The 24,665-nt window shown below is 39.7% G+C and overlaps 2 protein-coding genes across 3 annotated transcripts in view; one reads left to right on the top strand and one right to left on the bottom strand.

Annotated features, from left to right (window-relative positions):
• Capza1 (capping actin protein of muscle Z-line subunit alpha 1) overlaps nt 1–12,161 on the bottom strand; it is a 38,641-nt gene extending 26,480 nt beyond the window's left edge. The window contains exon 1 of the mRNA XM_027393874.2: nt 12,031–12,161. Within this exon, the coding sequence (XP_027249675.1) occupies nt 12,031–12,069 (39 nt within the window). The 5' untranslated portion in view covers nt 12,070–12,161. The remainder of the gene's footprint in view (nt 1–12,030) is intronic.
• A 597-nt stretch (nt 12,162–12,758) lies between these two features.
• The window catches only part of St7l (suppression of tumorigenicity 7 like), a 57,950-nt gene continuing 46,043 nt past the window's right edge, over nt 12,759–24,665 (top strand). The window contains exons 1-5 of one of the 2 annotated variants that reach the window (XM_027393872.2): nt 12,759–13,000; nt 16,040–16,122; nt 18,808–18,973; nt 21,424–21,478; nt 22,894–23,009. In XM_027393872.2, coding sequence (XP_027249673.1) covers nt 12,787–13,000; nt 16,040–16,122; nt 18,808–18,973; nt 21,424–21,478; nt 22,894–23,009 — 634 coding nt within the window. In that variant the 5' untranslated portion in view covers nt 12,759–12,786. Of the gene's footprint in view, nt 13,001–16,039; nt 16,123–18,807; nt 18,974–21,423; nt 21,479–22,893; nt 23,010–24,665 lie in introns of those variants that run through there. The other variant, XM_035452038.1, reaches the window with a different exon arrangement.

Below are 24,665 nucleotides of genomic sequence, written 5' to 3'. Positions count from 1 at the left end.
AGCAGCAAGGAAGGATTTTAAGAGTCACTAAGGACCAAGAGCTTTCTGTATTCCTTTCCTATCTATAGAGTGTTGTATGCTTGACAATTTAGACTCAAATGAGATTACACTGAAAGAGAGAAGTAAACCAAAAGCTCTCTTCTATTCTCTAAAGAAAAGAGCTCAAGTATAAGTATGTAACAGTGAGAGAAGAACATCAAGCAGCAGTATTGAAATCTGGTCCAAATGCTGGAAAAAAAGCAACCTTCATGCATTTGAGACCATCAAGAACATGGACAGCCTTTCAAGTGTTAAATTGATTTTCACTCTTTTAACACAATGCCATAAAATCAGCTCAAAGTAGTAAAAATTTATATACCCAGTTTAAATTAAATATTAAAGTCAGATCCATAGCCTTCCAGGCTCCTCCTCAACTCTATTTCCTACCTTTTAGCTTCTGGACCTGTCTCAGAACTATGGCAATTTTTGTTGCATTTTGCCAAAAATAAGCTACTAGAGCTGTGGTTCTCATCCTGGGGGTTCACCAGCCCTTTCACGGGGGGGGGGGGGGGGATGGGGATGGGGGGAGGCTAAGACCATCTGCATATCAGATATTTACATTATGATTCATAACAACAGCAAAATCACAGTTATGAGGTAGCAATGAAATAATTGTATGACTGAGGATCACAACACGAGGAACTATATTAAGGGGCTGCAGCATTAGGAAGGCTGAGAACCACTATGCTAGAGGGTGATTCTCCCCTCCAATAGTCATTAAATTCTGTTTTAGCTCAGTGGTTGAGCACTTGCATAGCACACATGGATCCCAAGCACTGCCATTAAAAAGAAGTTCTCTTTTAATGTATTGATTAAATGCAGTACATTCCTTTACATGCTTTTTTCTTCAAGGAACTTGTCATTACTAAACATTTAACTGTCTATTGTCCAGTTCTTCCAAGAGAATTTGCAAAGCACAGAGCGGAGGTCAACAAACAGCTAACGCAGAGGGCAGAGGTAAGTGTTTTAAGGTTGGTTGGTCAATGTTTTCTGTCCCACTTAATAAACAAACATGATCAAAAAACCTTCTTTGCACAATAAAATTTATATTTCTTGAAATTTTTACATGACGAGATGTTATTCTTTTGATGTTTCAGGCTTTGTAAAAGCAAATAGCAGACTGGATTTGCCCCATAGGGTAACAGTACACAAACCTCCGGCATAAAATGTAAGAACTTGCCATGTTTGTTCAATGCTGTACACCCAAATCTAAGACCTGCTAAGTACCTTATACTAATTGTAAAGAAATGAGCACTGTTTACTCAATTCTACTGTTTACACAACTTTCATTAAAGCTTCTCTTTTGATCTTTGCTAAGTAAGAAAGAGACCATGACCCAAGAGCATGCCTAGTTTACTAGGTGGAGTGAAAACTAAAATATAGGCATTTAACTATAATATATATCAACAGAGAGTAAAATTCCAGAGTATTTAGTGTGTCACAGATTTAGCTTTGTCCTTTTAATTTTTTATGTTGTATGTGTGAAAGAGAGAGGAAGGGAAGGAAGGGAAGAAGGGAGAGGAAGAAGAGGGAGGGAGGGAGAGTGGCAGAAAGGGAGAGAATATCTTCTGGGATTAGAAGTATGATGTATCATGCCTGGCTCAAGTTTTGTTTTTTTTTTTTTGGTTTTTCGAGACAGGTTTTCTATGTATTGCTTTGGAGGTTGTCCTGGAACTTGATCTGTAGAGCAGGCTGGCGTTGAACTCATATAGAACTGCCTGCCTCTGCCTCCCGAGTGCTGGGATTAAAGGAGTGTGCCACCAATGCTTGGCTAGATTTTTTTTTTTAAAGCAAGAATTGACTCAAAGCTTTGCTTTTGAAATCTGTAGTTCTAACAAAATTGGGAAGGAGGGATAGGTAAAATGATAAATAGTAAATTTAAAAGTCAAAACATTATCATCTTGCTCCCAAATTTGGGTGGTAAGATGGCTCAGTGGGTAAGTAAGGACTCTTCCTGCCAAGCCTGATGATCGAAGTTCAACCCTAGGACATACACAGTTGTCATCTATTAAACTTAATCTTTGTTTATGTGCAAAAAATATTTCTGTGCTGGACGTAGTGGTACAAACCTTTAATCCAAGCATTTGTGAGGCAGAGGCAGAGGCAGGTGGATGTCTGTGAGTTTGAGGCCAGCCTGGTCTACAAAATGAGTTCCAGGACAGCCAGGGTCATTATACAGGGAAACCCCATCTCAAAAAAACAAAACAAACCCCCAAAACTAATAAATAAATAAATGAATAAATAAACAAAATAAAAATACAATTTATTATCACTCACTGTTTATTGAGTACTGGGCTTTCAATTTATTTATTTTTATGGGCTTGTATGTTTACCATGTACTTGTAGGAGCCCACAGAGGCCAAAATACCAGGACTGAATACCTAGGACTAGAGTTACAGGAGATTGTAAGATGCCTGATATGAATGCTGGGAACCAAATCTGGGTTCTCTGCATGAGCATGAAGTCACTTCTCCAGATCCATTACTTGATCCATTAACAACAACAAAACCCTTTAAAAGTTACATTTAGCCAGGTGGTGGTGGCGCACACCTTTAATCCCAGCACTTGGGAGGCAGAGGCAGGCAGATCTTTGTTGAGTTGCCTTGAGTGAGTGGGTGCCAGGATAGGCTCCAAAGCTACACAGAGAAACCCTGTCTCAGAAAATAAAAAAAAAAAAAAGGTTACATTTATTTATTCTCCGTGTGTGTGTGCTGAAAACAAAATCAATAAGTTCCATAAACACTGCATATGTTCAGAACCAGAATTTTAAGTGATATCAAATGATATTAAGGTGACTTTAATAAACATTTAACATAGGCTGGAGAGATGGCTCAGAAGTTAAGAGCACTGGTTGCTGTTCCAGAGGTCTTTAGTTCAATTGCCAGCAACCACATGGTGGCTCACAACCATCTAGAATGAGATTTGGTATCCTCTTCTGGTGTGCAGATATATATGCAAGCAGAACAGTGTAAACATAATAAATAAATCTAAGAAATAAGCCAGGCGGTGGTGGTGCACGCCTTTAATCCCAGCACTCGGGAGGCAGAGGCAGGCGGATCACTGTGAGTTTGAGGCCAGCCTGGTCGACAGAGTTCCAGGACAACCTCCAAAACAATACAGAGAAACCCTGGTCTACAAGAGCTAGAGCTAGTTCCAGGACAGCCTTCAAAAAGAAGTCTATAAGAAATAAAGTAAATAAATAATTAACAACTACAGTCTTTTATGAACACTAGTTAGGAAATTCTAGATGGGCGAGAATTCTGTGACTATGTAAAATTCCTAGTCCATATGGTCCAAATTCTATTTCAGGAGCCAATTTTTTGTTAGCTAATCTGCTTGGTAATCTTTACCTCACTCATGAGTTTACATTTTGACCTTGACTTACACTCCCCCTAAAAGCTATGCCTCTCTCTTTATTTTTGCCTGTTAGAATCTGTCTCCAAGACTGGGCCTTTCTGTGCTTTCCATGAGTATTCCCTAGTACCGTCTCAAGAATTCCCTGGGTTCCTACCACATTTTGCTTGAACATTTATCACAATACCTAAAATATCTGTATTGATTAGTTTTATAGATGCCATCCTGTGCCAGAAGATCAAGTTTTGCTTTGGGCAAACTTGAAATTTGTTTCCTTCTATGGTCTAGCAAATTAAATAGAACAGGCAGTACATAAATATTCTACAAAATCTCTTTTGAATAAAGTAACAAGACACTGTTCTCATTTTAAAATACTATTTGAGATACTACGACAAAATAGAGTCTTTGGAGTTGGATAGATTTGGTTTTGAACTTCAGTCTCTCACTTTTTAAAAATCCCTTTCTCTAAATGTCTCTCTCTCTGCTTCCTTCATTGCTTCTTTTTATTATGTATTTTTTGGTTTTTCGAGACAGGGTTTCTCTGTATTGTTCTGGAGTCTGTTCTGGAACTCACTCTGTAGACCAGGCTGGCCTCGAACTCAGAGATCCGCCTGCCTCTGCCTCCCGAGTGCTGGGATTAAAGGCATGTGCCACCAACACCCAGCCTTTCATTGCTTCTTGAGATAGGGGCTCACGTAGTTAAGGTTGGCCTGAACTCCTCCCTCCACCAAATGCTGGAAATGCAGAGGTATGTACCATTTTGCCTGGCTTGAATTTCGATCTATTAAAATTGCTTTGAATTACATTTTCTCTGTAAAGTAGCATAGTATCTATTCCTTAGAAACTGTTTTGAAGCTGGGATGTAGTTCAGTGGTAGAGTGCTTGCCACTAGCTAGCATGTACCTTAGGTTCAAATCCTTATACTCCTCCAACAGAACTGTTTTGAAGATTGAATGACAGTATGTTATGACTATCAGAATATTTAAATAGGAAAAATTCAATAAATATCCGTTATGATTACCGTAACTGGCTACAATAAGGTAATTTTTGCTTTAAGTTATTAAACTAAATAAACCCTTCAAATCACTGAGAAACTACTTCTTCTGACCTTCAACTTCTGATACTCCACCTTATATTCCCCATCATACCATCAGTCTGATCTCCAGTAACTAATAGAAACACTAACTTTCATTAACAAAACAAAAAGTTCTTCCAAATGTCTTGTTTCAACTTTCCTTTAATGAGGCAACACACTCTCAGTTCTTTTATTTTTTAGCATTTTTCTTTTCTTTTTAAAGATTTACTTATTATGTATACAGTGTTCTGCTTGCATGAATGCCTACTGTCCAGTAGGGGCACCAGATCTCATTGCAGATGGTGTGAGCCACCATTTGGTTGCTGGGAATTGAACTCAGGTCCTCTGGAAGAGCAGGCAGTGCTCTTAACCTCTGAGCCATCTCTCCAGTCCTTTTTTTTTTTAGTATTTTTCAAATAGCATATCTACTCCAGGAAAGAACAATGGCAGTAAAACAAACAAACAAACAAAAAACATTGCATTTTTATTTTGTTAGCTTTTATCCTACTTCTTTCCAGAAATATCAAGGGCAAATAGTTAGCTTTGTTTCTTGAAAAGAATACACTTTACTCTTCTAGTAAAAAGTTCTTTCTGCAGGCTGGAGAGATGGCTCAGAGGTTAAAAGCACCGACTGCTCTTCCAGCGGTCCTGAGTTCAATTCCCAGCAACCACATGGTGGCTCACAACCATCCATTATAAGATCTGGTGCCCTCTTCTGGTGTGCAGATATACATGGAAGCAGAATGTTATATACATAATAAATAAGTAAAATCTTTTAAAAAAAAGTTCTTTCTGCATAGAATTCAATGCTGTTCCCTAAGGGAGATTTTCCCATTTGAAGACAGTTAGGATGGGATACACACAAGCACCAAACACCTAGGAATCTTCTACTGAACTGAGCAATTGATTTCATCAATTCTGCTACCTCGGCTTCCCAAAATATCCAGATTACTGACAGGTGTGAGTCACTTTGTCTGTGTTGTTCTCTCTTTCTCTCTCTCTCTCTCTTTTTTTTTTTTTGTTTATTTTGAGACAAGGTCTTGCCACATACTTCTGGCTGGCCTCAACTGGCTCTGCCTGAGGAGTGCCAAGATTAAAGATGCCTGGACTTTGTTGTTGTTGTTCTTTTTTTTTTTTTTTTTTTTTTTTTAGATTAGGTTTCACTATATACCCAAGACTAGCGAACTTCTTGCCTCAGCCTCCTAAATTCTGAGATTGGCATTTTTTTTTTTTTCCAGACAGAGTTTCTCTGTTTAACAGTCCTGGTTGTCTTAAACTTGATTTGTAGACTAAGCTAAGCCTCAGAATTCACACAGAATTCCTGCCTCTGCCTCCTGAGTGCTGGGATTAAAGGAGTTCACTGATGCCATTGCTGCCACCATCATCACCACCAGGTGAAGTATTCCCATTTTTTAAAAACAAAATAATTTTGTTTTTAAAACAAAAACAAAAAGGCTGAGGAGTTTTTGTGCGCGCGCGCACAGACACACACACACACACACACACACACACACACACACACACACACACACACACAACCCACCCATCCACCCTCCTTCCCTCCCTCCCTCTCTTCTAACAGCCTACCTAGCAACCTGTTGGCCAACTAGGACTTCCACTCATTGCAAGTAAGTTTCTTCTCACCTACACAAAATATCAAAAACTCCTCTTTCAGAACATCTCAGGAAGGGAAGACAGGAAGCTGATTGATATCCAACCTAACTAGTTTTGGGTGTATGTTTCCAATAAGTTAAACTGTGACTTCTACGTGAACTTTTGGGGAAATTCTATTTACCACCTTACGGTTTATAAATAATTGGGGATAAATGTGAATAAAACCAGACATATCATGGGATGGGACACACTGGTGTGCAAAGACTTATATAACCCAAGATTGTCAATCAAAACAGGGAACCAATTAGAGCCACCCTTTAGTACCCAAACTCCTCCCTACTTTAGAAACCATAAAAGCAGCCTCAGGCAGTAACCTGGGGCCCTTGAGTATTCTTACTCATGCGGTCAGCTGTAAAGAGTGACTATATGTCTTTCTGATTTGTATGGTGGTTTCGTTTTTTAATTTAAGTTTTCTTCCATTGCAAATCTTCATGTGCTTGGACATAAAGATACACAAAAAGGCACTCAAACCGTAGAGACATTTTTGGAAGTGACATCTAGAGACTATCAGAAATACTTAGGGGAAAGTGTACTTCGTAAGAACCAAGGGAGGAATTAACAAAGCTGGACTTTTTCTATAACTACACTGTGTTCTTGGTGCTGTGCTAAGCACTAGATAAAAAGGCATGATTCCAATTATCAAGAAACTAACTCTGTGTATTATCAGAGCAAGCAAAGGAAGGCAGACAATCTAAGAACCTCTGGAACATTTTAATGTTTCAATTTTTTAAAGAGAAATTTATTAGACTGAAAAATGTTCAGTAAACCTTGTTGGAGCACTCTGACCTAATTCTCCCCAGTTTAGAAGGAACCAGGCCCTCCGACAGTCTCCTAACACTTAGGAACCGCTGAGAAACAAACAAACCCGGGGTCTGCATTTTTTGACTAATTATACTACATTTAGCATCCATGGCTGATTCTAATAAAACAGTTAAATTTTCTAGAAGAAATCATAATACACCTATAATCACATGAACTATAATTGCTTAGGTTTTGTGTTCTGGTTCAAGATTTTGTAATGAATTATAAGACTACTATTAACAGCAGAGCTAACTAAGGGGAAGGAAGAAGAAAATGATAAAATGAATGTTAACTAATGACTTCTTAGAAAGTCTCAGTAAATAAGACTCAGAGCTTACATCATCCTACAAGGATTTAACTCATCCAGTAAAGTCTATAATTGAGGATATCCAGCCTAAAAGTAGATTTTTATGAGCTCTAAATAAATCCTAGCTTCTATTTACAAGATTTAAAAACGGTTGCTATTATTAAAGTAGGGAGGGGGATGCATTTGTCAAAGCCTTTTTGTGGATATTAGGGACAACTCTGTGAGGTCATTTCTTTCCCTTCATCTTTACATGTGTTCCATATACTGAACTCAGGTTACCAGGTTTATCCAACAAGCACCTTTACCCACTGAGTCATCTCTCACCGGCCTTATTTATATGTTTTTACACCTCTACTAAACAATTTGATAAACCTGTTTCTAGAAGAAAGAATGAGAAAGAGGAAGAAGAGAAGGAGGAAGCAGCAGCAGCAGCTTTTATAGTTGGGCACAACAGTTTATGCCTGTAATCCCAGCATTCTGGAGGCCGAGACAGTACAGGGCCAACCTTGGTTACACATCCAATTCCAGGCTAACCTGAGCTACATACTAATATCTTACTTTAAAAGCAAAACAAACAGCCGGGTGTTGGTGGTCCATGCCTTTAAATCCCAGCACTTGGGAGGCAGAAGCAGGCGGATCTCTGTGAGTTCGAGGCCAGCCTGGTCTCCAGAGAGAGCGCCAGAATAGGCTCCAAAGCTACACAGAGAAACCCTGTTTCGAAAAACCAAAAAAAAAAAAAAAAAAAAAAAAAAAACCAAAACAACAAAAAAACCAAAACAACAACAACAACAACAACAACAAAACAAACAAACAAAAAACTTTAAAAAAATGCCTTAAGCCAGGCATGATGTGTGGTAATCCCTGCACCCCAAGAAGCTGAAAGAGGAGTGCCCAGAGAATGTGAAGACAAGACTTCAAGCCCAAACATCCAATGGAACAAACAAACAAACCCTTACAAAGGACACTGCCGTCTAAATTAAAAGCACACAGACCCACTTCTCAGAATTCTTAAGGTGTATACACATATTTTACTCATTAGGTTAAAGAGAAAAACATACTAATCATTTTTTCCAGTCCTAGAATTCTCTTCATTGTTGGGGGGTGGAGAGAATTAAAAAACCAACAAACCAATGCTGAATCACAAATAAAGAAAACAGGTAAGGCAGAGAGCTCAAAAAAGTAATTCATGGCACACCTCAAACTTCCTAATTAGGACCTGGTGGTCTTGGTAAACTTTTAAAACTAAGTTAACTGAAGAGCACAAGTACCTAAAATAGTCTCCAGAAACTCAACTCCACGCCAAGACTTGAAGCATTTATCTGCCTGTTACTACACTTCTCACTTCCTGCTTTCTTCAGACAGCACATTCTGACCATTTCAGGTAACAAGGCAGAAGTGAAAAAAACCAACTTCCTCTTTAACAGTGATAAAAGCTTTGGCAGCTGGTTATCAAAATCACTTTACTTGCTTTTAAAGAAATGCTCGAAAGAAAAATCAGAGACCCCAAGCAACAAACTTTTGGAAGGGTTTACTGCTTTCTGAAAACATAACAAAGATAAAGAATATTAAATTATTCCTTTTGGCACCATAACAGGCATACTTAAAACAAAAGAGAACAACAAAAACAAAACATACCTATCCCAAATAAAATGCACTTTGAAGTCTTCAACATGAAAGAAGAAAATGGAAATTCTAGATTTCCTTAAAGAAGGAATTGGTCCTAGGGGCTTTGCAGATCCTGGGCAAGTGCTCTACCACTGACTATATAGTCAACCCATTTCCCATTCCTTTTTTTCTTTTTCACTTCATTTTTGAGACGTCTCATCAAGTTTTCAAAGCTGTAGTTCAACTTGCTTTGTAGCCTGAACAGACCTTAAATTTTTCTATCTTCTTGCCTCATCTTCTAAAACAGCTGGGGTTACAGGTGTGGGCTACCAGGCCAGGAAAGATAAAGAATATTTTTTATCTTGGTTTTAAAATTAGTCTGTACCGCTGGGCATGGTGGTTCATGACTCTAAGCCTAACACTGAGAATCCCAAGCAGAGGATCACCATAAGTTTAAAATCTGGGCTATAAGTGAGTTCTAGATTAGCTTAGGATACAGAATTCAGACTTTCTCAAAACAAACAAACAAAAAATCCCCAACAACCCTAAGTAAACAAATCAGGAAATATCTTGGAAAAATCTTTTCTCAGAATAGCGTTTTTTTTTTTGTTGTTGTTGTTTGTTTTGGTTTTTTTTCTGAGAAAGGGTCCCATTCATGTAGCTGAGGCTGGTCTTAAATTCCCTGTTACCAAGGATAAACTTAAATTCATAATCCTCTTTCTGTTTACCTCCCAAGAGCTGGGAATATTACAGACAGGCACTATCAGGCCCAGCCTTCCTACCTTTCTCAAGTTTTGAATTCAGATAAAATAAATCTGAAGGTTAAAAGGAAAAGCAGGCAAAGGTAAGAAGCCCCCAAATCAGGAAGTCTTTCAAAGCCCTTTCTTTTTACTCATAGATTTAGAGAGATATGAATGTGCCTGTGAACTCTGAGGAAAGGAATCTAACAAAACTACAGTAATCTCAAATCTTAAGGGTCTCTCTATGTAGTCCTAGAATTCACATTTAGACGAAGCTGGCCTTGAACTCACAGAGATCCACCACCCTCTGCCTCCTGAGCCTTGAGATTAAAGGTGTGCACCACCATGCCTGGCTCAAATCTCCAACGATTTTTACTGTATCAGTACATTTCGTTATGTACACCAATAAAGACAATGTAGTAAAAAAAAAAAAAAAAAAAAAAAAAGACCCCCAAAATCTCTATTAAACCCAGCATCATGGGGTTTGACTACAATCCCAGCACATAGAAGGCAGAAGCAAGAGACAAATTGGAGCCCAGTCCAGTCTACACAGCAAGTTTCAGACAAGCTAGGGCTACATAGCAAGACTCTGTCCCCAAAACACAAAAAATAAGATCTTTACTAAAACAGGAATAAAATTCATGGTTACTTCTGGGGCAGATTTACTAATTATTGGCTTGTTCTATCATCATTAAAAGTAAGCAACAAATCTAAGTGTGATGGCATATAACAGTAATACTTGAGAGGTTGAGATAAGAGGATTAGGGATGGGGGGGGTCATCCTTGCTATATAGTGAGTTGGAGGCTTACACGAGACACAGTCTCAAGAAACAGAATAAAATTTCACTCTAACGATGTTATGTGAACCAAAAGTACTTGCCTTAGAATAAACATTTTGCTATAGTTTTCTTTCTAATGTTAATTCAGCTGTCTTTTTGTTTCCTAGGTATTTACATTTATGATGCTCAATCTCCACCTAAGAGAAAACAACCCTCATGTGTTATTTGTTGGCTTTTTATTTTGATGCTGATGCTGAAGTTCAAACACAGGACACTGCATGTATAAAGTGCTCTACCAAGAAACTGCCGTCCCAGTACGTGTTAAGTGGTTTGTAAAGGCATTAAGCAAATTTTCAGCATTTAAAAATGGTGGCCCACACATACACAGGTATAAGTTAAGTTATTCTTTATGGAGAAGTGATCAAAAATAGTCTGTTCCTCCCAACAATCTCCAATATTTTCACTACTATAAGAACCTGGGCAGATTTTTATAGAACACTGGAGAGTACACACTTTGTAACAGTCTCTGCAGGAAGCAAAAGACATGTTCTTGTCCCATAAGGAGTTATCTAGTGAGACCATTCTACTTCTACCAACCCTAAAATGCTGTGTTTACTGTAGAGCCAGCCACTTCTTTCTTTTTTGGACAAACTGCTTAGTAAACGTTTGCTGTTTTGAGAAAAAGTCATTCCATTTAATTTATAATGCACCCTTGTATTTAAACCGCCTTTAAAGATCTAACTACACAATGCACACTGTCAAACCCAACTATCAAACACCACAGCAGGTCATCAAAAAGGGCTGGGTGTGTCATTTAAACTAAATGTGTTAATGTGAGGTTTATTTACTACCAAACTTTTCTGGAGTTGAAAAAAAAAAAGTCTACTGGCTACTATTCCTCGCTGAACAGGAAGCCAAAATTACTTTGAAAAAATTATAGTTAAGAAGATTAAGACAGACAGAAGGGATGGAGTCACCTTGGGGCCATACACGGACACAAGACAGCAGCAGCAGGAACAAAAGTCAAACTCTTAAGCAAATGCCCTGAGGTTTACAGATTTATTTTTTATCAAATTAGTTCAATCGTCACTAGCTGAGAAAAGACCAGGGTGTGTAGTTAGGTGGATAGATAATACCAGACAGAGGACCTCTCCCTGTCAAGGAGTCATGACAGCAAAATCACTTCCTGAGGAAGGAGGAGCAAAAGGGAAGTTAAGGAGGCAACTCTGATCAGGAAGTGACTCGTCCCAAACTAACCCCAATCATACCTATAAATGGGGAGGGGGGAGCCCCAACAGCCAAAGGCGGTAAAATAGCTGCTGCCTGACACGTCCCAACATCACCTTCATCCCCTCTCTTATAATTATATAAAAGAAAGTACAGTTAAAAGTCAATCAGGTAAAGTGTCTCCTCTTTTAAAGGAAAGCTGTGCTCGATCAAGAATGGAAAGAGTTGAGGCATGGGGAACTGGGGCCACCGTGAGGCAAAGGAAAGCCCCTTTAAGGAAGGAAGCGTCCCGGGTGCACAGGGAGTATGCCAGCACCGGGAAACGGGCTTTTTTTTTCCCGGGGACACCGCCAGGCTTCCCACTGCTGCCGGCTCGGACCCCTAGGCCCCGTCGGGGGAGGAGGTAAAGGAGAGAGGCGGACCCCTTACCTTCTCCTCATCCGACACCCGATCCTCGAAGTCGGCCATCTTGGCTGCTCTGGCCCAGCCCGGCGACCGGCGCGAGGCAGGCCGGGAAGGAAGCTGAGTGGTGGAATCACCAAGGGGGCCGTCGGAAGGACCCGCCCGGAAGCTCCGGCCAAAAGGGCGCCATGTCAGTTCCGCGCGGGTGTGACAGCCTGGAGTGGCAACGCTCTAGGAAAGTAGGCTTTGCCATCGAGGCCTCGGAGTCTTAACATCTTTCTCACTGAATTTCAGTCACTTTCCCATCCATCCTGGAAGCTCGGTGGCGACTCTCGACTGTCCGTGGCGCCAGGGCTACCTCTGGTCACGCAGCAGTTCCTACACCTATGAGTTTTCCTGGTCCCGCAGGTCTCCGAGGCAGCCGAGTCCAGTGCGCTAAGAGCTGCCCGGCTCTAGGCAACACCAGTACTTTTCCAGTCCCGGAACGGGGCGAAAGATGACCCCCAACCTCATAGGGAACCACAACCACTTCCCTCCAGCGCCACACTGAGTCCGTTTCCTGCAGAATAAGTGCCACCTTCGAATCCTTCCCCGCCCTCCTAGAGGACCAGGTGGCGCCTCGGTCTGAGGTCGCGCTCCGTCGCCTTCCCGATCTCTGTCCAGGTCCCCAGGACTCAGCCTTGACAGAGGCCAGCTTCAAGTCCGCCACTATCCCAGGATTCCCAACTCCGGGTTTCCTGCCCTTCTCCCCTCCCAGGTCCCGGCGCCTGCCGGAGCCGCAAGATGGCGGACGGGGAATACTTCGCGGAAGCCGCGCGGGCTGTGGGGTGTCCCCATGCACCTGTTCCCGGCTTGGGCCTGGGCCCGCCGCTGGGCTGGAAAGAGCGGCTGAAGGCCGGGCTGGCGAACTCTGGGTCCACGCTGTGGTTCCTGGCGGGGCTGGGGCTGCTTTACGCTCTGAGGGTCCCGCTGAGGCTGTGTGACAACGTGACAGCGGGTGAGAGGCCCAAACCTCCTGGACGGTCGGGGACAAGCGCCAAAGTGCAGAGATTCTCGGGGAGTCGTGGAGGGCTTTGGAGAAGGCATTGGTGTTGCATGCTCCAGTGGGTTATTTTTCCCCCCCCTTGGGCCACAACAACCGGGCAGCTGATTGTCAAACCTGTGCTGCAGTTTGCCGGCCCCTCCCTAGAGCTCTGAAGGTTCGCTCTCTCTGTTCTGCCTACATTACCGCAGGAAAAACTATCTGACAAGCTGCAAGCTTCAGGTAGTAAGACAGAAAAGAGCATTTCTGTCTTACAGAAAAGAGCAGTTACCAACACACAATTTATATACATACATTCTTCTTATTTGCAGCCCCCCTTTAAAATAGTGCCTTTGAGTCTCCAGCCGCCTAGCTTAAAGAACCCGCACCCAGAAAATCAGCATTATCTGTAATACTATGATTTCAGAGGACCATGCTTCCTTCTAGTGTAAGATAGTTCTGTTAAGAAACGTTTTTCGTGGTATTTTTATCTTTCAGACTTTATCATGAGTAATAAAAAGAGTACAGGAAAGGGAGAGGAAGAGAAGCACAAGCAACATTGGGTTTGTTTAGTATGCTCTTTCAGCATTTGTGCAATGTTTGTTATGTAGCCCAGGCTAAAGATAAAGACTTGTAAGCAAGTCTTTTATATTCTGCAAGTACTATTCCTTAGCCATAGTGGGATAAAATGACGGGGTCCTGAACCTTTTACAATGTTATTGAAGTATTTCTGCAGCCTCAAAAGACGAAGTATTTCTGTTATGTGGTGACTCTATTAATTTTTCTATCCTGTGAGAAGGCAGTGGTCTCTCTTTTCTATCCCATGAGATAACATGAAAGATTGCGGGATAATGTTCTGAAATGCTTTGAGTATTTTAGAGGATAGGTAACATACCTATCTTATTTGTCTGTAACAGGCGGATGAAGTGCTTAATGGTGGTTTCTATGCTCATTAAAATGCTATTCATTGGGTTTGTTGTTTATTTTCCACTTATTATTGTTGCTGGTTTGAGGCAGGACATAGCCAAGACTGGCCTTGAACTCCTGATTTTTTTTTTTTTTTCCCCTCAAGACAGGGTTTCTTCTCCGTGTAACAGTCCTGGCTGTATTGGAACTCACTTTGTAAACCAGACTGGCCTCGAACTCACTGAATCTGCCTGCCTCTGTCTCCCAAGTACTGGTATTAAAGGTGTGCCACCACCGCCTGGCCTGAGCCCCTGATCTTTTGAGTATCACTTTTCAAGTGGTGGGATTAGAAGACTGTGCTATCTAGCCTGTCTTTAAAAAAAATTATCTTACACATTATCTCTCTGTATAGTCCAGAATATCCTCAGGCTAGAGTCCTTCCTGCCTCTCAGCCTCCAGAATGCTAGAATTGCAGGCTTGAACTCCCCAACCTGCTACTTTGGTTTCATTTTCTAAGTTTTTAATTGCATGTACCATTTAGATGAGAGTTAATTATTACAGACATTTTATTTTTAACTCAAAATTGGGGCTAGAGATGTAGCTCACTTGGTAGAGTGCTTTCCTAGCATACAGGAAGCTTGGGTTCAATTCTCAGCACCCATAAACCAGGAATGCTGATGCACGCTTGTGATCCCAGCACTTGGGGGTTAGATACAGGATTATCAGTCGTTCAAGGTCATGCTCAGCTCCATCCTCAGTGAGTTTGAGACCATCCTGGACTCTATTAAACCACTTTTTAAAAGTATGTTTAACTTATTACTATATATTTACTAAAGTTCTAGTGTAGATTATGTCTTGTGTTTTAGATTTTTAGAAAAGCAGGTTAAATTATCTCATTTTGACTTTTGATTTTCTTTTTTGTTGTTGTTCTGTTGTTTTTCAAGACAGGTTTCTTGTGTGGCCCTGGCTGTCCTGGAACTCTGTAATGTCCATGGTCACTCTGTAGACCATGCTGGCATTGAGTTTACAGAGATCTGGGATTAAAGGAGTGTACCACCACCACCACCACCACTGCACAGCTTTTTTTCTTTTTTTGACCCTGGAGATTGATTTTAGGGCCATTTACATGCCAAGCCTCATTATGATTTACTTCTTATTTAACTAAACAACAGTATGAAATCCCACTTTTATATACATGAGAAAATTCTTAAGATATGAAACAATGGGGTTATAAAGCTACTTATTTTAAAAATGCATAACATTTGTTTTTATAACTTTTTTAAATGAATTTCACTTTAGATAATAATATAGACAGGCCGGGCGGTGGTGGCGCACACCTTTAATCCCAGTACTCAGGAGGCAGAGGCAGGTGGATCTCTGGGAGTTCGAGTCTACAAGAGCTAGTTCCAGGTCAGCCTCCAAAGCCACAGAGAAACCCTATCTCGAAAAACCAAAATAATAATAATAATAATAATAACAATATAGACAGTTATTGACCTAGGGTGGTCAGCTTAGAAATTTTGAGTTTTGCAATAATGGAAAAGCTGTCTGCATTCAGGAGAAATTTGAATTTTGATCTTTTCCTGAAATAGCAACATGATCTCTATGATGCTAGGCAGCAGTAAGCTACTGGTTCCCACTCATCATTCATACTCTGTGGAAAGTAAACAGCCAATGCTATCCAAGGCATTATGTTGCTAAGCTATGGCATTTGGAAGATTAGAGATATTACCTACACTTTTTTTAAAAGATTTTTTAAATTTATTATGTATGCAACATTTTGCTTCCATGTATATTTGCACACCAGAAGAGGACACCAGATCTCATAACGGATGGTTGTGAGCCACCATGTGGTTGCTGGGAATTGAACTCAGGACCTCTAGAATAGCACCCGGTGCTCTTAACCTTTGAGCCATCTCTCCAGCCCTACCTACACTTTTTACTTACAGTATTTTCAATTTATAGGCTTGTTTGGACATAACCTCACCAAGTCAGGCATCTGTGTTGCTTGCCTCCCTCCATCTAAAGATATTTATATAACTGTAATGTACTTTAAATTGTACCTTGTAAAAACTCTGCTTGTAAAAACACTGTTTTCTCTTTTAACAGTGACAGGGTTTTTAAGTTCGTTGACACCCAAGTTCTATGTGGCACTTACAGGGACATCTTCTTTGATATCTGGACTAATATTTGTAAGTAGTTTCCATTTTGTTCATTTCTATTTTGATACTTATTTAAAGATTGTTTATGTTTTTAAAAATTTATAAGTGTTTGTCAAGGTCTCCAAAATGTGTTTGATATTTAGAAAACCTTACCTAGAGAAACAAGTTTGAGAAATACCACATTTCCCTCTCTTCTTTGATGAGTGTGTTAGTATTGATTATATGTTAAGTTTCTTTTTGAGACAGGGTCTCATTATGTAGCCTAAGCTGGCCTTGAACCCAAGGCAGTTCTCCTGCCCCTACCTCCTGAGTGCTGGTATTGCAGGGGTGAGTTTCCATGCCCAACTTCACTCATTGTGTTAATTTGTATGCAGGGATAGCAGATAACTCAGCAGGTAAAGGTGCTGGCTGCCAAGTCTGACTGACGGCCTGGGTTGCCGTCTAATCGCCACTCGTGTACTTCCATGCTTATACACATACACACAAATATAATAATTAAAAAAACACCTATATACTAACTATAGTTAAGAGAAGGTTGGTCAAGATGGATTAGAAGTTTAATGATCAAAGTGTCTACATTATTATTTCAAAATGAATGGGGGACTGGGGAGATGGCTTAATCAGTAAAATGCTTGCCATGTAAACATGAAGATCTGGGTTCAGGTCCCCAGCACTCACATAAACAGTAGGGAATGCTTGCATACCTGTTATCCCAGGCCTGGGAGGTACAGACAAGAGGGCCCCTGGGGCTTGCTGGCCAGCTACACTAACCAAATGAGTGAGCTCCAGATTCAGTGAGAGACCTTATCTCAGAAAGTAAAGTAGGGAGTGATTGTGGAGACACCTGACCTCTACACACATGTGCACAGACATGCACAAATATGTAAATATCCATCTTTCATACCAGAATTAATGAAATGTGTTATTCTATGACTACTGTTACCAAATTTTTTGATTTTTCAAATGGTTTCATGAGAATCTGAGTGTCAGAATTTATTTATTTACTTTAGAAACAGAGTCTCTTATAACCTAGTTAACTTTAACTCATTCTGTACTTCAGGCTGGCCTTGACCTCCTGGTCCTCTTCCTTTTGCTGTACAAGTATACACCATCATGTCCAGTTTATTCAATGCTGAGGCTGAAATTTAGGGCCTTGTGTGTACTAGGCAAGCACTTTACAACTGAACTGCACTCCAGACCCTGAATATGCAGGTTTTATATAAAATCTAGCAACATTTTAATTTTAACAGTATTGAGACGAGTATAATTTAAAAAATGTTTATTTATTTTTATGTTTATGGATGTTTTGCCTGCCTGTGTGATCCTGTACCATGTATGTGCAGTGCCTACAGAGGAGGGTGTTGGATTCTCTAGGACCAGAGCCACACATGGTTGTGAGCCACCATGTGATTGATTGCTGGGAATTGAACCCAGGTCTGCTGGAAGGGCAGTCAGTGCTCTTAATGGCTGAGGCATCTTTCCAGCCCCTGAGCAGACTATGACATGTCTGGAATTTAGCCTTCACTTTTCTAAGCCCCAGCTTCTTCTCTGTAGATAGGAAAATAATAGTACTCATTTCACAGGACTGAAGAAATTAAATGAGATAATATGTGTAAACATTTGTAATTTGGCTCAGGGAGCATTACTGAGTTTTGGCTGTTATTCTGAGAAGTTTCACAATAAGGGACACCATTTGACTTTAACTCATTATTTGCTTCAATAAGATATTACTTTTAATTTTAAAAATATTGTAAAATATGTTAATTATTGACATCTCTAAGGTCTAATATTTCTTATTGTATGCTTTGGGAAAATTCTGCTACAGATAAAAGTATTAAATATTTGTTATGCCATTCTTTTCTGTTCTTTTTTCTCATCTGTAGGTGGTGCTCTACAGCTTTAGTAGAAATCATAGTATTTTTTTGACCTTTATAAATCTTTGAGATAAGGTCTGAAAACACAGAGAGTTTGTATTTATAAATGATAAGCCACAGAAGTACAATGAATATCCTGATTTTTAAATAGTTCCACCCGGGGAAGAACTTGTCTTAACCTATAATAATAGCTAACTATTAGACCAGTACTTTTTGGTTCAGAAAGCACTTTCTTAGGATTCTTGTTGGTTAAATTTACTGTGTGAAGATACTGAGGCTCTGAGATGTTAGAGACTAATTGACTTGCCCAATATACACAGTTAATAAATAGTAGAATTGTTGTGCAACTTGGAAATTTGATCCTAGTTTAGTACTAATTGCTTTAAAGTGATTTTTAATTATGCTGCCGATAAAACCAGATGATAGCAACACATGAAGAGTTACATGTAGATTAGAAACTCTTTCTTTATTGAAGCTTCCCATTGTGTAGCCTGTACTAGTCTGGATTTGATGGTCCTCCTGCCTCTGTCTTCTAAGAGTTGGGATTAAAGGCATGAGCTATCACACCTGACTTACTCTTATTAGCCTGTAATGTCTTTTAACAAGTGCAGAGTGTTGCCTTTGCTTATTTGAGCATCATGATAAATCCATAAGAAAGGTATTTTACTTTTATGTGGCATATGCATTTAGGGAATCTTGGATTTGGATTTTTTCTTCTGCTTGCTCCCTCACCCACCCAGGCAGAGATAATGCATTTAAAGTGCTTAGTAGAATAGGAACATCTCTCTAATTTCTATTTATAAATTGCATTTTAAATGAAAGGTGTTTTGTTTTGCTATAGATATTTGAATGGTGGTACTTCCATAAACATGGCACATCATTTATTGAGCAAGTGTCTATAAGCCATTTGCGACCACTGATGGGAGGAACAGAGAGTAGCATTTCAGAGCCGGGTTCTCCTGCCAGCAACAGAGAAAGTGAAACCCTGAGACACCACCATCTATCAGGTGATTTCTTTTTGGTGTTTTCAGAGCTATGTAATTCAGATTGATTTCACTTACAGAGGATCAGTCTCAATACAATAGAAGATAGTAGTTTATATGTTTATGCCATCTTCACATGTAATGTAATGATGTTAGGAGATAGGGGCTTTGGGAAGTGATTACATCATGAAGGTCAAACTTTCATAGATAGAATTAGTGTCCTAAGGAAAGAGACCCCAGAGAGCTAATTACTCCTGTCACTTTATGAGGAAATAATGAGAGGGCCATCCACAAACCAGAAACTGAGTCTTTACCAGGCACTAAATCTTCCAGCATCTTGAACATGGATTTCCAGTCTCCAAAACTATAGGAATAAATTTCTGTTGTTCTTATGATATGTTCAATTTATGGTATTTTGTCATAGGAGTCCAAAAGAATAAAATAGGGACAACCTTGCCTTTGCTGTAAATGTAGGTAACCCATGCTGTATAGAGAACAGTTATCAGAGTTGCAGACCCCTTCTATTGTAGCCTATCATCTCCAGACACAGTTTGTTTATTTATTTGTTTATTTATTGAGGCAGAGTTTCACTATGTAGCCCTGGATGGCCTGGCATTCACCCTATACTACAGTCTAGGTTGGTCTCAAACTCACAGAGAAAGAGATGTACCACAATGCCCAGCAGATGCAGTTTTAAATTTGTGGTCCAAGGTACTTGTTCTGGTTTTAGCCATCATATCTACCTTCTATTCAGTAGGAAAAAGAAAAGCCCTCACTTCTCCTAACTCATCCTACACTATTCAGAAGTGCCTAGCATGTACAAGGCCCTGGTTCAATTCCCAGCACCACCAAACTGAAAGTGTCAAACATTCGTAATTCTAGTATGTGAAAGATTGAGGCAGAAGGATCAGGAACTGACAGTCATCCTTAGCTAAGATTGAAGGAACTCTGTGCTATGTACAAGAGGGTAAAGGTAAAATATCATGAGGTGAAGTCTTAATCTAATAAGATTGTTATGGGGGGGGGAGATTACTCTCTCTCTTACTAACACTCAAAGACAGTAAAAAGGCTACTTACTATCTCTCTAAGCCTGTTGAGAGGCTGAAGGGTTTTGATATGTGTGCCAGAAATATAGACATTTCAAGTGCTGTGATTATAGATGTGAGCCACCATGTTATTTTATTTTGTAGTTTTTCTTGTAACTTTTAGTCTGTGTGTCAGCCTAAACATCCTGTGCAAGCAGTTTTGTGTGTGTGTATACATAGTTGTCCACATGTGTGTGCCCATATGTGCTTGTACAAACAACTTATAGGTAGTAACTTTTTTTTTTTTTAGATTTTCTTATATTGTTTTATGTGTATTATAAGTGTTTTGCCTGCATGTATGTTTGTATATCACATGTGTGCCTGGTGCTCAAGGAGGTCATAAGAAGTCATTCAATCCCCTGGAAATGGAGTTAGGAATGGTTGTCAGTCACCACATGGGTTTTGGGAGCCCAACTAGGATTCTCTGAAAGAGCAACAAGTGCCAAGTCATCTCTCCAGCTCGCGCAAACGTAGTTTTTGAGTGATGTATCTGAAGCTCATCATTTTGCTACCCAGCCCCCAGAAACTGCCTGTCTTCACTTTCCTAGCATAGGATTACAGAAGTGTGCTGCCTCATCTGGCTTTTATCAGGTCCTAGGGATCCACTCAGGTCCTCATGCTTATGCAGCAAACACTATATACACGGAGCCATCTCTTTAGGCCTGATGTATAATTTTATACTTCCTCAGCTTGGATGTTCTGTGTCTGGAAACCTACTCTTGGAGGTTTTTAATATTAGTTCAAATGTCACTTCCCTTGTAAAGTCTTCTGTGATTGGCTACCTTTTTTTGTCTTGGAATCAAACATCTCTACTACAGTACATGTCAAATAGTTCAGCTAATTCTCATGCTATGCAAGTCGGTTCCAGAAGCTGTGATAGGATCTAGGAATATAAGAGCGAATGAAGTTTTTTTTTTTTTTTTTTTTTTTTTAAGATTTTATTTATTATGTGTATAGTCTTGTGCCTGCATGCCAGCAGAGGGCACAAGATCTCATTCAGGGTGGTTGTGAGCCACCATGTGTTGCTGGGAATTGAACTCAGGACCTCTGGAAGAACAGTCAGTGCTCTTAACCACTGAGCCATCTCTCCAGCCCCGCGAATGAAGTTTTAGTAGATCCAATTTTATAGAGGAAACTGAAACACACTGGTAATCACATGGTTATTCAGTAAGAATTGTAACTGAATTATGAATAAAACGTCATTGAGACAAATACATTAATAACTAGATTTTATTCTGTGCTTCCCAAGAGCAAGGGTGACTTGTACCTCTTTCATATTTGTGCTGTCTGTGGCTGGTACGCTGTTTAAAGCACAGGATCAGCAGTAAGTGTTGGTTAGTGAAGATTTACTTGCATTTGATTAAACTAACTTTTACTCTTGTTTTTTAGAATGCAAGGTCTGGAGAAACCCTTTAAACCTCTTTAGAGGAGCAGAATATAGGAGGTAAGATACTTTGCTTTTCAGTGTAAGTATGGTGTTAGTTTTAGAGTAAAAGTACTGTGGAATACTTCTTTATAAACATACTACAGCCTCTTCTAATTGGAGATACTGACAATATGAATGCCAATTAAAGTGAATGATTAGCTCAAGGGTAGGTATTTCTTTGCTGTGTTTACTTTTTTGAATATAAAAGGAAATAACAGCTCTTTAAAATTTTGGCTTTTCATATGTGTATATGATATATTCTGGTAACACTGATCTCTTCATCTTCTCTTCCCTTTTCCCATTCCCACCAATCTCCTCTTCCTCCCACCAATTCTCAATTCTACTCCCACGTGTTTTTTGTCATGGAGCTCGAGGAAGTCACCAGTGGCTATCACTGAAGATAATGGCTTCTGCTCCTCCGGAGGCCCTTGACTACCATTAGCCCCTGTCCCATCTATGACTGAGTATTTATTGGCTCAGTCTTATGAAGGCAACTGTAGTTGAGTTTATGAGTGCCATGGTCTTGCATACCCATAAGACAGCATTTCATAGTCCTCCTCCCCATTGTTCAGCTCTTACATTTTTTTTCTGCTCTCTCTTCTGTTGGGGCTTTTTCCTCCTCGCTCTCTTTTTATTCTGCTTTTGTTGTTATTTTGAGTCAGGGACTCAATATGCAGCCATGGATGTCTTGGAACTCATATATAGACTAAGTTGGCCTTGAATTTACAGAGATCCATCTGCCTCTGCCACATCAGAGTGCTGAGTGCTGGGATTAAAAGCATGTATTTACCATGTACATTATTGCTTGTTTGTTTTGTTTTTTGTTGTTGTTTTGAGATGGGATCTCTCTACAGATTCGTGACTGTCCTGTAACTCAATATGTAGACCCGGCTGGCCTCAAACTTACAGAAATATGCCTGTTTCCTCCTCCCTTGTGTTGGTACTAACGTTGTACACTACCACACCCAGCCTTTGTTGTTTTTTAAAAACAAGGTCTCCTGTAGCCTTGTTAATATAGTATCCATTTCATGTAAATCTTTTTTTTAATTAGTTCAGATAAGGAATTTCATGTAAATCTTTATGAGAAACTGCTTACTATTAGAAATATTTGTTTAGTATCTAATTTTTAGAAAATTGTAATGAATAATTTATTGGTTTATTTTGTTTTTGAGACATGTTCCATTCTATAACTGAGGCTATCTTGAAATTTGCTATGTGGCTCAGCTAGCCTCAAACTCATAGGCATGATCCACCATGCCAGGATGAATAATTTATTTTTTTAATGTTTTATTTTTGAACCATAGAGTAGTACTTTTTTTACCTTTTACTGATATAATAAGCTTTAAAAACACTCTGAAATATAGCTTGTAGTCACTTATTTTTGGAACGTAAGTGTCTGTTGTAGCAACTGAAACATCTTGTGTTTGCTACAGATATACTTGGGTGACTGGTAAAGAGCCCCTTACTTACTATGACATGAACTTGTCTGCCCAGGATCACCAGACCTTTTTCACCTGTGAAACAGACTTTTTACGTCCTTCAGACACAGGTATGTATCTATTCATGCTACAGACAGTGATTGTAAAAGTTATTTCATGTGTTTTCTAAAGCTATTTATTATAGTATACAGTTACTTGGCTTGGAGTTACTTGCATTTTAGATAAGAAATTCAGATTACAGTGAATTATGATTATAAACTAAGCTAATGTACTATTTTTTATAAGAATTTTAAATGTTTTATGCTTTTTTATTACTTAAAACAATTTCAGAGCCAGATGGTGGTGGTGCATGCCTTTAATCCCAGCACTTGGGAGACAGAGGCAGGTGGATCTCTGGTTCAAAGCCAGCCTGATCTACAGAGCTAGTTCTAGGACAGCCAGGGCTGCATATAGAGAAACCCTGTCTTGAAAACCCAAGAAAAAAAATGAGTGAATGAATAAATAATAAACAAACCAAAAAAATTCAGAACAAATATAACAGAAAATAGTATACATTGCTTTGGTCTGGGAAACAATTACCTGACACAGAGCAGGGACTGGGAAAATAGTCCAGTGAGTAAAGTGCTCACTATGCAAGTCTGAAAACAGGAGTTTAGATCTCTAGAACCTGTGTAAAGCCCTGTGCTCTTATGGGGAGATGAGAGACAAAGATAGGAGAATCCACAGATGTTCAAGAGCCAGCTAGAGCAACTAGATCCTATCACAAACAACATGGAAGGTGAGGACCAACGTCTGAGATTATCCTCTGGCCTCTGCACATGCATTTGTGCATGTGTGTGCAGGAGCATACACACACACACACACACACACACACACACACACACACACACACTGAACATTGGGGAATGATATGTAGAAGAAACAGTGTATGTTTTGTTCTAGTCAAAAGTGAAGGAAGATTCATGTAAAGTGGTAGTTTATAGAAATGTCCATGTTTTAGGCCTCTCTAAGCTGTTTTGCTGGGGATACAGCTTAGTGGTAGGGGCCTTTCCTAGCATTTATGAAACTCTGGGTCTGAGAGTTAGCACCAGCAAGTGGCAGGAGTATATGACCTAAAGACAGGACCAGTTTTCCCAGTACTCTACTTTGAATACCTTTGTTCTGTCTGTGTGATGACTTAGCAGTCATATTCTTTAAGTCACCTTCTTTGGAAGCTCTATAATATAGTATGTGTTGTACAGTCTTTGATGCAATTATGAATAGATAGATGGATGGCTTGGTATTTCACAGTAAGTAATTTCATTAATAATAATTAACACATGACAGCATGTGTACTAATTTGATCTTCCCAATCACTCTAGGAACTATTACCAGCCCACCTTTTAAAAAGAAGGTACCAAGCTGAATATGATGGTTTATGCCTATAATCCTAACACTCTGGAGACTTAAGCAGGAGGATTGCCTGAAGTTCAAGACAAGCCTGGGCTATACAGTTCTAGGTCAGCCCGGGTTACATACAGTGTGAGTGTGTCTCAAACCCAAACAAACAAATAGGAACTGAAGCAAAGGGCAGTCAAGTTGTGTAACTCACAACTAATAATTATAAAGCTGGACTTCAAATGCAGTTATGGGTCTTGACCACTACACTACTGCTACTTCAACTGGCTGCACTGGGAGAAGAGAATCAGCAGTGAGGGTCTGAAAAAGCCAGTTTCTTAGCGTTGAAGTGAGCTCATTGTGTCATATTGTTGCTGAATAAAATGTGG

The sequence above is a fragment of the Cricetulus griseus genome (genome assembly GCF_003668045.3).
Source record: "Cricetulus griseus strain 17A/GY chromosome 1 unlocalized genomic scaffold, alternate assembly CriGri-PICRH-1.0 chr1_0, whole genome shotgun sequence".
Taxonomy (NCBI): domain Eukaryota; kingdom Metazoa; phylum Chordata; class Mammalia; order Rodentia; family Cricetidae; genus Cricetulus; species Cricetulus griseus.
This window is presented reverse-complemented; position numbering and strand designations above follow the sequence as displayed.